The sequence below is a fragment of the Argiope bruennichi genome, chromosome 7 (assembly GCF_947563725.1).
Source record: "Argiope bruennichi chromosome 7, qqArgBrue1.1, whole genome shotgun sequence".
Taxonomy (NCBI): domain Eukaryota; kingdom Metazoa; phylum Arthropoda; class Arachnida; order Araneae; family Araneidae; genus Argiope; species Argiope bruennichi.
In genome coordinates this window covers 15,734,372-15,747,673 of record NC_079157.1, presented here as the reverse complement: position 1 = coordinate 15,747,673, position 13,302 = coordinate 15,734,372, and the positions used below count along the sequence as shown (strand labels likewise).

The window sequence follows — 13,302 nt, the reverse complement described above, 5'->3', positions numbered from 1 at the left end:
AGATAACAGCAATAATTATGTCAATAGTACTGTGAAATGAATGAAAGCATAGTAATCTTGAGATTAACAAGATTTTTTTTTAAAAAATAATTCTTATCAGTGATATACTCAACCTATCTCAAGTTTTTAGAAGGACAGTGTGATAGAAACTACAATTCCAAATTCAAATTTTGACATAATAATTTATTTGACAATTTTTAAATTAATGAAACACTTTTAGTAAAAGCTTTCCTTTTTTACAGAGATTACTCTAATTGTGTCTTCTCAAATTAAAAACACAGGAAATGATGATTTGATGCTTTGCACTTTAAAACTTGCCAATTAAAATGATAAATAGCCAATCTGTACGATTAATAAAGATGAATGTATGTGCGCTATGTTGGCACTCTACAAGGCAGATTTTGTGAAATACAGCTACCAAATTTGATGCATAGGAGAATAGAAATGTACACTTAAAAACGATTATTCTTTAAAATTTTAAGTAATTAAAAATAAAGGTGAATTTTTGCATTTTTTACATGATAAGTTCAACAAATATAATAGATAAAAATGATTTTACATCGTTTCAAAGGTAAACAAATATCAATTTAATAGCCTTGTAAATTTTCTTCAAATTCTGGCAATATTCATCAGATAATTTGAATTTTCTTCAAATGTTAAAAACCATAGAAGAATTTTATTAACTATCCATATAGTTTACAAAAAGTGAAACCTAAAGCAGTGCAAAAATGAGAATATAGATGACCCAGACATCTACATTTTTAATAGTGCTGTGATGTTATGAAACTAGTCTTCATTAGAAAATCCATATATTAAACACAATTTAAGTAAGACAATTAAAATAACACAGTTTTAATGTCAGACAATCTGGAGAAATTATGGATATAAAGTTTTATAGAAATTAAAAATAACTAATATCCCTAGTGAATCAGCTGGTTGCCAAAGGCGACTAGATTGTGATAATTGGTAAATAAATGCAATAGAAAACAAATTACAATTGTTTATTTCTAATTTGAGATTATTCTCATCCTTATCTTGAAAATATAAAGTTTTTGAAATTTATAAAAATAAGTAAAAATTGCAATAATCCAATATATATATATATATATATTTAGAAAGAGCAAAATTTTGAAAAGTTGCTACAGTTGTATCAATATTAGAAAATTTTAATAATAAAATGAGTTAAGTAAATTTCATGCAAAATTACCATCAGATATATTTCACAAATTAGCAAAGTAAATGCATCTAACACATATGAAATATTAGTAAGTAAAATATAGCTGTTTAATATTTTTCTTGAAAATTCAAAACTTATGCAATGAATTCAAACATTTTAAAAGCAACAATTGTAAAATATATTTATAAATGATGATTAAGTGACTTAGAAAAGCAAAGAATTAAAAAAAAAATATACTGCAAATATGGCAATTAAAATAAATTTGCAGCTAAAAAGTTAAATGCGAAAATTTACAAGAATTTAAAAAAGTACTCACTGGGCTTCATTAAAGTACTTTTCAAAAATTATAGAATTTTCAGATATCAAACTTTGCTGACTTTTAAATAAACATTCTTGAAATCCATGTTGATCACTGAAATCAAAATTCATAATTATTAGGTGCATAAAACATGTGATTATGTTAAACAATCTTTAATAGATGAGGTTAGCATAGCAGAATTGCTTTTCTAAAAAAAAAAAAAAAAAAAAAAAAAAATTGATGCTGAATGATTTCACTTCAATTAGCAAAGTGAAATGTAACCATTCCCTGTTTTAGATTAGAGCTCAAAATTTAGGCGAGATGACAAATTGAATTAACAAGGAACCCATTAAAACGAAACTCTAGATTTTATTAAGATCTTTCGCATGCAATAATTACAGCAAATAAGTTGATCACCAAAGTTGTGTTCAAATTTATTTGACCTTCCAGACACAAAAATAAATAAATATGATTGTTACTTGAGTAATCCTGAGTTCAATGATTATGCATATAACAAACCATGTTTTCTTACACAAAATATCAAACATTTAAAAATAAGTGAAATAAATATCAGTAACTTTAACCTTAAGTGAATATACAGATTATTTTCAATTCATGTGCACAAAATGGAATTTAATATTATGATGATGATTCTCAAATAATTAGGCAAAAATGATAATTTCCATGATGAATAAAAGCAATTGCAATCAGAGTAGAGAGATCTGAACATTTACATGTGCACACACACACACAAATGAATTTCTGGCAACACTATACGATAAACACAGATATTTTATATCTCATACAACCATTAATCTATTAAATTTTTTCAATTGAAATTAGAAAAATATTTGAAGTAAATATTTTTTTCAGTACATAGATTATAGATGACAATATGAATTTTGTGGTTTATAAACCTTACTCTAAAAATGATACATGCACAGAAATATCAAATCTGGAATCTGCTGCAAATAACATGATTTGATTGTAAAGATAACTAGAATTTTTTTAACCTAATGTAAATAAAAATAAATTTTTATTTTATGTATGTTCTTAATTCATGTAATAGGCTAAATAAATTTGTATGTTTTTAAATATAATATTTAATTAAATTTTAAAATTAAATTCTGAAATTGAAAAAAATTTTAAAAGGCAACATAAGCTTTTGCCAAAATCCCATAAATATGGATATTAACAGAATTTCTTTTAAAAACTGTTATTTCTAAAATATACACAAAGATTTCTAAAATATACATATATAAAATATTAACACTAATTCAAGGTATCTTACTTTTCAACAACTGGAAAATTCCACTGCCCCATTCTCCAAGCAGCTTCACATTGATATTCACGGATGTTATGCATCAAAGTTTCATCTTGAATATGAATTAAAGATTGTATATATCCTTGGAGAACAGAATTAAGATGATTTTTTTGTAAAGCCTAAAAAATAGCAACAACAAGGTCTCTAAAAGAAGATTTATGAGCAGAACATAAGTCAATTAAAATAACAAGTCTGCAATATCTGAAAATTTGATAGAATCATGGATATGAATTGATGTCTAAGCAATTCTATTGAAATTATATATAACCAATATTCCAGGCGAAACAGCTGGTCACCAAAAACGACTAGTCAACAATAAAAAAAAAAATAATAATAATCTTAAACAATTCTTTAAACAACCAGCAGTAATGGTCTCTCTAAATCTTTCTCTCTTGTTCTCTAATAAATGTGTTATCCCAGAGAATGCCTTGCATGGCAGCAGGGTACACAGAAGTCACGAAATATTTTTTGGCATGAATTTAGCATTTTTACTGTAATTATCATCAACCCTGGCGAGTTTTTTGGCGATTAATCCCTGGTATCCGAAAAACGAATTTGTGTTTTAGGCGCGTTTTTTCCCAATCGACTGAAACAAAACTACACTTGTAGTTACAAAATATCACCCAAATTCGATATATTCAAGTCATTCTATTTTTGAGTTATCACGTTTATGTGTTTCCAAAAATATAGACTGACAGACGGCTCACTTCTTGTCGGATTTGGCTCAAATTCTGATACGTATCAACGCTAAAAACGTTAAATCCGTGCTTCGAATTTTATTTATTTAACTATTTTCATTTTATAATTATCGTGTTAACTTATATTTGAACAGTGCTCAAAATTTTATAGAAATCAACAAATTCGGTATAAAGACCATATACCAATTTTCATCCGTCTAGCTCAAAGCGTTTTTTAGTTATCTTTGTCACAAAAAGAACAGAGTAACATTTTCTAAAAATATATTTTTTGAACTCAGGAAAGTTGAAAATGTGGTGATCAGTCAAAATCCCGAGTTCAAATTTTTTGATGATTACAATACTCTCTCTATACTATGTATACGAAAAAGTAAAAAAGAAAGAAGGCATTAAAAATAAGTATATTAGTAATGAATCAAAAAATATTTTTCACTTCAATAAAAATGATACTAACATGCAAAATTCCTAAGCTGGAATCATTCAAATCACTTATTTTCAGCAATCCATCCCATTTCTTCTCAATGAGGTAGCTATGCTTCATTATAGCTTCGCTGTCAGTTGCAACTACTTCACAACCACTGATGGCATCCGAATCCCCAATTTTAGTATATGTATCGAGAAGAATGTCATATACAAGAGACGCCTTATCCCTTTCTTGTGACCCAATATAAGATAATGGTGAGCAATCTAAACTGCCAGAAGAATCTGAATGGTCACTAGATGGTTCAGATCTCAAAGCCTTTTCCCTAGAAATTAATAATAATAATAATAATTCTAAACTTTCAAGTGCATCACAATAAAAAAAATTATATCAGCCCATTAACTGCCAAATTTGTTTTTTAAATTTGTGGCCAGATAAGTTATATATATGCACAAAAAGTTGTGTAACAGTATAATCATATTCAAATTCGTTTGTTTCATTTTGAAAGTATTTGATATTTTTTAAAAAGCCCCAAGTGGGTATCATTATAAAATGATCAGTAGAATCATTTCAATAAAAACAAAAGACTGATTAAGTAACAGATTGTCACTGCATATTAAATATTTATTACATACATATTTATATCAGTATAATACATATATATATCAGTATAATACATATATATATCATTACATATTCATATAAGTATAATATATTACATATTTACATCAGTATAATATGAAAACAAAAGCAAAAATATAAAGCTTCAATTAGTTTAGTTTAGTTATATTAACGTCCAACATTAGGGCTATTTTGGGACAGACCTCGTAATGTTGAACCGCGGTCAGATGACAAGGACGACATCTGAGTTGCTCCCCCCCCCCTCTCCACATCACGCCATACCTGCGTGAGGACGTTTAACGTGCAAAAGACCCACTTACACAACGGTTCTTCGGTGGAATCAGATCTCGAATCTGAAACCCTCTGGTTCCGAAGCCGAGACCTTACCGCCAAGCCAAAGTTTCCACAAGCATAAATAAAAGATATCTTACTTAACAGTTTCAATTGAATACAAATTTATAGCAGAATTTTAACTAATACAATTAAATATAGTTTAATAACATATTATTAATATTTATTTCTAATTAGGCTAAGTGTGACATTTATTCTAATGGATAAAAGCAACAAAAAATTAGTTAAGTTACTAATTCTTGATTCTAAAATTATTATTTTACTACTTTCACAATTATCTATTTAAATAAATTACATTTTATCACATATAAAATCTGTGATTATATCCATACCTCATTTTATCACACCATAACTCGGTATAGAGAATTGCTGTGAAATATGCCGAGCAGTATTGAGCAGCTTGGGCAACTTCTAAGAAGCTAATGTTTAACCAGAAATCCTTTAAAACATTCCTTTCGCTTTTAGACCTACGAATATACACAAACATACTTTAATACATAATATAGAAATAAAAATATTTCTTGAAACTTATTCTTTTCCTTCGTTTGAGCATGCAGTAATTTAAGGAAAGATTATTCTCTTGATCAAATCCTCAATACCTTAAAATAATACAAATAATAAAATGTATGCACATAATAAAATAGATATTGTTTTAGAAGACATGGAAACGATTATAAATTATGGAATGGAAACAAGAAATGCAGAAAATTCTTAACAAAACATAATAAAGACATTTTATTTAAAATCCCAAAATTTACAGCAGTTATTTAAAATCCCTAAAAATTCTTGCCTTTAAAACTTTAAGAAAATTAATACAAATTTTCTTAATCTTTGAAGGAGAAAAAAAAGCAAACTAATATTATGAAAAGGAAATTTAAATTGATTGGACATTAAAAATGAATATACAGATAGTAATATATAAAAGATATTGTAAAGTCTCGATCCAAAAACAGGTAGCGATATGATCAAATTTTTTTATTTACAGCTTTATTACATAAAAACAACTCTTTCTAATCTAGTTTAAATGAATGATGCTATTTACAACACGAAAATTACACAAGAATAGTTCCTCGAACCATTTCGAAGGAAACAACTTTACAAGAACAGCTAACAGGCTGTTGGCGTCTTAGGCTACTCCGGGGGTAGCTCTCGGAATCCACCGAATTTTCTTCGGGTGGAATTCTACGCAGAAGTCCGATTCACACGAAGCTTCTCCTCCTTGGTTCACACGAAGCTCCTCTCCGTCTTCTTCCGAAAAATCTCACCTTTTATTTTCCTCTCAGACTCCCTGTTACCCAATCACCGTTCAGAACAACCTGAATCGTCTCTGGTCGCCCGTGGGAAAATGTCCATTGATGATTCACCCTCCACCATGGGAAAAATGCAGGACATCTGGAGTGTTTGACACTGTCGCCTTTCGAAGACACGATTTATTTGCCTGGGAAACGCACGTGTGGTTCCTTATCTGGATTAGCACTAAATGGCCAGATGACCGTACTTAAAAGGAGGGTCTTCCATTTGGCAATCTGGAGGCACTTAACACTGTGGGAGTTTCGTTGATGAAGAATGGCCCGGAATGTACATTATCGAGTGTGGGAAAAAGAAATGTCACAGTGGTCACCCAGGAAGAAGCTGATTCATTACAATATTAAATCAGTATTACTTTTTTTTAATCAATATATGAATCAATCATTTGAAAAAATATTTTCTTTTAAAATATAACAATCGTTTTTATAAAAGCTTATGGCTACAAAAAGGTACAAAAGTTTACATTTAATGCAAATATGAAAAATAAATAAATTAATGATATGATTTTGAATACATGATTACATAAAAATCACTCTTTGAAGAGAGCAAAATGTTTTTTGATAAAATACATTTCAATATGTCAGTGAATTAGTACTTCCTTCAGAGACTATTTCATTTTTTTTATTAGACATCCAACAATTAAAAAAGAGAGAGAGAGAGAAAGAAAAGACACTGTGTATTTATCACTTGCCTTCTTACAAAAAAAAAAAAAAAAAAAAAAAGGAACTATACAAATAATATAATGAAAATTTTTACTCTTGTTTAGGATTTAGCCATATATGATTCACAACAGAAAGCATAGCTCGAACAGATGCTTTACTAAACTCAATCCTTGTTACAGGAGCTGCAAAATAAAATAATACATGAATATTTGATATATATACATAAAATATTTAATTAATTTTTTATTGCAAAAAAATCTGAAAGACAATTTCACACTTAAAGTAGCTAATTATTTTGTTCAAATAATAGTGAGCTTCCAAAATATGAAAACCATTTTTTTCATAGGTGATTAAGTCTTGGAATCTTGAAGAAAATTTTTCAAAGAAAATTATTTGGGAAGTATACATATAAATGCAGAGTTAAAAGAAGAATCTTATATGAAAATTTGAAGGAATTTCAATGGTGAAATGATTTATAGTTCATTGAGAAAATTATAACTGTTGTGCTTTTAAATATACCTTGAAAAATATTATACAAAATTTATAATGAAATTTAAATTTATATTAGATAACTTTTATGATAGATGAAAAATCATTGACGAGTTACTGCTTGTTTGATATTCATCTAAAGTTGCCACTTTTAACACTAGTTTATTTATCTGTATGCATCAAAATTAGTTAAAATATTACTTCTTTTTATTTTAGTGATTCTACAATGACTGAAATTGAAATTACTAAATATTAATTACCTATCCACCATTACATAACCCTATCCACCATAGTTTTGAAACATGCATAAAATCAATATTACTTACAGAATTATAATTTGGCATAATTTTGGTTATTATTACAATTTAAATGGCTATCACAATGTCAATAATGTTTCAAAACAAACAGATTGATAGTTGAGCTAGGATTGGAAACCTTGGGTTAGAGTTACCTGGTATCAGGTACAAGTTGACACTGATTCTGGATTATATTATTTATACAACCTGTTACAGATTCTTTTTTCACTGGAACAAAACCATTATTTTCTCACAATTATGCTGAGTCTGGTAGATAATGCTGATGCAAATATGATTCCAAACTGAAATATTGCTTCTTAGGAAGAGGTAATTGATGGCATTGTGCAGGGTTGCCTTGGTTTTGGCAATGACTGATATATGGTCCAGAAGAGAAAAGGAAAAACTTTGATGATATAATTAGTACTAGAGAAGGTGGGGATTATTTAATGGTATATATACCATTACATAGGACTAAAGGGCAGTAATGGCTAGGGATGAAATATTAAAATTATTAAATAAGAGAAGAACTTTTTGTTGAAAATGTATTCTTATTTATTTTTTTTATTGTAAAATTAGTTATAAAATGTTTTTAGTTGTCCCGTTTTGCTAATGGCAACTTGTTGAATGTAATAAATTAGATTAAATATATTTCCATTTGAGATTTTCTTTAAATAAAGAAAGCACAAAAGGATCTGTGATTTTCCATGGGCAGCTTCAACATCTTTAACTATACTGGAGTGTAGTAAAAAATAATGTCAAAAGGTTATTGTAATGAATCTATATTAATTTAGAATTTTAACTTATAGTTTGTATTTTACTGAATTTTTAAAATTATAAAATTAATGAAAAACTTACATGAGACATGATTATTTTTCAAGTTCTTTTTATTATGCCATTGAGAGAACTGGGAGAAAAAGGCATCTATTCCGAGAGAAATTGCACTTTGTGTTTGCTCATCACTAAGCAAAAGAATTGAATGTACAACATAAGGTAGTATCTTTTCACAGAATTGTACCTAAAATGAAAAAGAATACATATAATTACTTATTAAGAAATAAATATAGATCTAAAACCAAATTTAAAGCAAATAATAATAAAAAGAAATAAAGAATTCAAATTCCAAATTGTTTTAATATAAAAACATAAAATTAATTAAATAAAAAATAAAAGGGGAACTAATTAAAATAAAAGGGGGGAAAAAGAGTTTACTTTTAAGCAATTATAAAAGGATTCATTCAAAGAAAAGTAAGCATAAAAAGATACAAAAATTTAATATCAAGAGAAACCGTACTCTTTCTAAAGATGGCACAAAATTAAGATTAATGTGTACATGAACAAAATAAAATTTTTGCTTTGTAAAGCTATTGATTGATCAAAAACATAACATACCTCTTTCTTACACATTGGTATCAAACATTCATAAAAATTATTCTTTGTGAGTCCATTTTTAATTATAGTGCATACTAAGTTAGTAATCCAATCAGAATGCCCAGTTGTTTCAGGAAGCCACAATGAAAGACCTTGAATACTTTCTATTTTATATGTGTACTGACAAGCACTTTTCAGACCCCTCACCTAAGAAAATAAAATTTACTTACATCTTAATAAAACCGAATTTAGAAATTAATCCCATCCCTCTAGCTTTGTTTTATAAAAGTAATTTCATTACTCAGTTATATTACAACTTACATGCTTCAATAATATACAAAAAAATTTTGATTTTTAAATGTCCATTAAAATTAGCTAAAAAATTTTTTAATATATATTTTAAAATGCAACAAAATTAATGTCTATTTTTTTGTAATCATTTCATGAAGAAAAAGACATAAAATTTTTGGTAAATTTTGATTAGTTGTACAGAAAAAAAAATATCAATATATTACACACTGTAAAAAATATTTCATAAAATTCTACTTAATTTGTATGTATCCATCTGATATAAGTCTAACACTTGATTTTTTAAAATAAATTCTACATAATTAAAACAAATGTTTGCCTTTTACAATAAAAAAATACAGTTTTAGCTTTAGAAATGACAGTGGAAAGATAGAAATTAATTAATCTCAAATTCTAAGTTGCATTGATTAAATTAACATTTTGCATACAGAAACATACTATGTATTTTGAAACACTTCTGAGCATTATATACAAGAGAAAGTAAGCAAGCTGACATATACTTACATTTTGGCACGTAAAAAATGGCAATGCATATTTTTTGACAGCATTATTGGGTCGTAAAGTTTGATAATCAATAAAAAAAGAATAAGCTGTCTTTGTTCCAAATAATTCCCTCATAATTTCTGATGCTGTAACTTTAATATCAATCCTGCAAGAAAATAAAATTGACATCATACATAAATTCAATGCAGTTTTTTCATGCTTAAATCCTTTGTTAAATGAAATCATCAAAAATTTATGGTATTACAGAATTAGAAATTCATCTATTATCTTTTTTTTTTTTTTTTTTTTTTTTTTTTTGTATTTTTTACTAACGTCAGGAATTAACTAATGACATCCATATTTACAAGAAACAGCAGAAAAGCACAAATTGCCAAGAACCATAAAAAAGAAGATACTGTTTTCAAACAATAGCATTTTACTCCTTTCACTTTCCACATCAATATTTCATGAGAAAAAGTTATAATGAAATTTTTATCTATATTTATTATATTATATTAGTAATGAATTTATATATTCCGTACAGAATAAATGGTTTGCACTGATCTGGCAATAAAATGAGAACAAACTATTGTAGCAAAAGTTTAAATATACCATCATTTGAGATGCAGAGGGAAACTAGCCCATTTTACATTAATTTTCATGGGGAAAGAATTTCAGTTTAAAAATGACTTTCAAGTGCAAATTATGCTTTTATATATATACAGGGTGTCCCAAAAAAATGTATACACACTTTAAATAATTGTAAATTTGGTGTTTATTATACTTCGAATAATTTTCAACATGTAAAAGATTCTACAAATATCATTCTATTGTCTTGTTATCGCATGTTCTCAAACTGATGTCCGTTCTGCTCCAGACACTACTGACAACGCGAAGCAATGGAATAGCACACATGATGGAACAATTCCCTTGGGATATTCGTACATTCATGTTCAATGGTTGCCCTCAATTGAACAACTGTTGCAGGTTTATGGATGTCCTGAACAGTTCCATCAGCTTCAAACTTATCTCTAATTCGAGTGATGGTAACTCGTGTAGGTGGTTCTTTGTTAAACTCCCTTTTAAATTGTCTTTGCACTTCTACTGAATTTTCATACTTCCAGTAGCATTTTAGAATAAATTTCCTTTCTTCAAATTCGAGTCTCTGTCTGCCATCACTCGGTTCAATGGGTTCAGTTTGTAAAGAAAGAAGAAATAACTTAGTTATCAGCTGCTAAAATGTGTATACATTTTTTTGGGACACCCTGTATATATATATATATATATATATATATATATATATATATATATAATCAATCCACACCAAATCAATAACAGAAAGAACATGCTGCAATGCTGATTGAAATTTCAAAATGGTTGACTTTAAACTAAATCTGTAAATAAGTGTAAATTTATGTAAATTAAGATAGTGGTATCATTCTTGGAATGCTTATTTCCCATTCAATTAGACATGCATCTACTATACTTCATGAGCTAGTTATCTGATTCTCAGATATTATGAATCACAGGCATTGGCAAAAATTTTCTGAAGGAAGTGCAAAATGGAGTGAAGAAGAGGCAAAAGTTCTTTAATTTAGGTTTGAAGCAATACAAATTTTAATTTTATATTTAATTAAGGGTAATTCAGCATTTAATAATTAATTTAATTATAATAAATAATTATTTGCAATGATTAACAATTTGTATTAAGCAGTAAGAATTGTTTGAAAAAATGACAAACAATAACAGAAAATGAACAATTAAGAAAATAAATAATAGTTAAAAAAATAAAAATAATTAACTTCTTATTAAACTTGACTATTGGGTACTATTTTACAATAATTAAGTGAAATGTAAGATAAACAAATGGAAACTATATGAAATGAAATCACTCAAATCACATAACTTTCACAACTTTAAAAAACCAAATTTAGATTGTCTATCAAATCATAAACATTTAACAATAGTGATTACTATTATTTATGGTGAAGTAAATAAATATTTATTTAAAATAATGTTATTTCTTATTAAAAAATGGATCATTAGTACCAATTTTTTTAAACTAAAAAGAATGTTTAGAAGAATATGTTTGTATGTAAATATTTTTTTAAGTAACAAAGTCTGCAAGTCTTCCTCCATTCAAAAACAATTATAATGTCTTCCAAAAGTATGAATGAGAGAGAATACAGCATAAAAATATTCATATATTTCAAAATGTATATGAATATATTTAATGTTCCAATTATTTAAAAAGTTTTCCCATTTGCCTAATGCACAATAAAAAGGTTACATTAAAAATTGTTTAATATAAAAATATAAAATGTCTGACATTCTATCAACAAAACTGGGTTGTCAATGCCAGACAAAATTCTCTTGTTTTACTTACTACATAGTAAGACAGGAATTTAAAGAATCAGACTCTTTCATATTCTATTCTTTAAATCAATTTTCCAAAAAAAAAAAAAAAAATCTTTCCTTTAATATCCTTGCTTCTGATGTGAATTATACAATTATAATTTCATAAAGAAAGGGTGGATTCTAAATTTCCTTTTTAACAACCTTTGATAGCTAAGAAATTAAGAACAAAACTATCATTAATAGAAATAAGCATGAAACTTTACAAAAGATTTTTTAGTAAAGATTTTCTTTCAAAACATGCAGAATTTTTTTCATAGAAATTGACAGAAGTTTTCTCTTTATAACTCCTTAATAAAATTATTAAGTTATCATTAAGGGATTGTTTTATCTCATTCATTCATCATTACATCATTATATTCATCATCACATGAAACAGAAATATAATAAATTTGTGAATACCTTTTATCACAGAGATAGTCCGTAAGTAAGTTGAGGATTACAGCATAGCCTTGTTGCAGGGAATTTAAGCCCTCACTGGAAACATTTGATGAAGGTTGCAAAACTACAGATGAAAAAACTACTGGTCCTATGGCACCCATACAATCACTGGCAGCTTTTTTAACCTGAAGAAAAATATAAAGTTACCCAAACAAATGGGCCATAAGAACTAAAAACAGTACTTGAAAAAATAGTATTAGTCAAAACTTTAATAATGCATGAAAATATTGAAGACCTTTGTTTATAGCTTTTGGACATACTGAAAATATTTAACAGATGCTGATTATAATAAGAAGCATATTCATAGATGCTTATTCTGCTTCATGATAAATTTAAAAATTATTATATATATATATATTATTTAAACTAAATTTATATAAAATGGACCAAAATATTACCTCTAAAGGAACATTATTTAAAGTACAGATGGATGCCAATTCACAAATAAGTTGGTGATGAACACTGGATTTAACATCTTCAGAAAATAAAATAGTTCCTATGCACAAACAAAAAGTCTGATATTAACATACTTCAGGTCATAAAATAAGGAAAATATTCAATTGTCTATAAGTCTAGCCCATGTAGGTGAAATTTAATTAACTACTCATTCATTTTTTTTAAATAAATTTTTTATTCCTTTTCTG

At 27.1% G+C, this 13,302-nt stretch overlaps 1 protein-coding gene across 1 annotated transcript in view; it reads right to left on the bottom strand.

Annotated features, from left to right (window-relative positions):
• LOC129976379 (serine-protein kinase ATM-like) overlaps positions 1–13,302 on the bottom strand; it is a 106,396-nt gene that overhangs the window by 42,058 nt on the left and 51,036 nt on the right. The window contains exons 33-42 of the mRNA XM_056089911.1: positions 13,057–13,154; positions 12,620–12,783; positions 9,824–9,968; positions 9,032–9,217; positions 8,498–8,657; positions 6,952–7,039; positions 5,220–5,354; positions 3,949–4,240; positions 2,767–2,918; positions 1,494–1,589 (exon numbers count right to left, since the gene is read on the bottom strand). Of these exons, the coding sequence (XP_055945886.1) occupies positions 1,494–1,589; positions 2,767–2,918; positions 3,949–4,240; positions 5,220–5,354; positions 6,952–7,039; positions 8,498–8,657; positions 9,032–9,217; positions 9,824–9,968; positions 12,620–12,783; positions 13,057–13,154 (1,516 nt within the window). The remainder of the gene's footprint in view (positions 1–1,493; positions 1,590–2,766; positions 2,919–3,948; positions 4,241–5,219; positions 5,355–6,951; positions 7,040–8,497; positions 8,658–9,031; positions 9,218–9,823; positions 9,969–12,619; positions 12,784–13,056; positions 13,155–13,302) is intronic.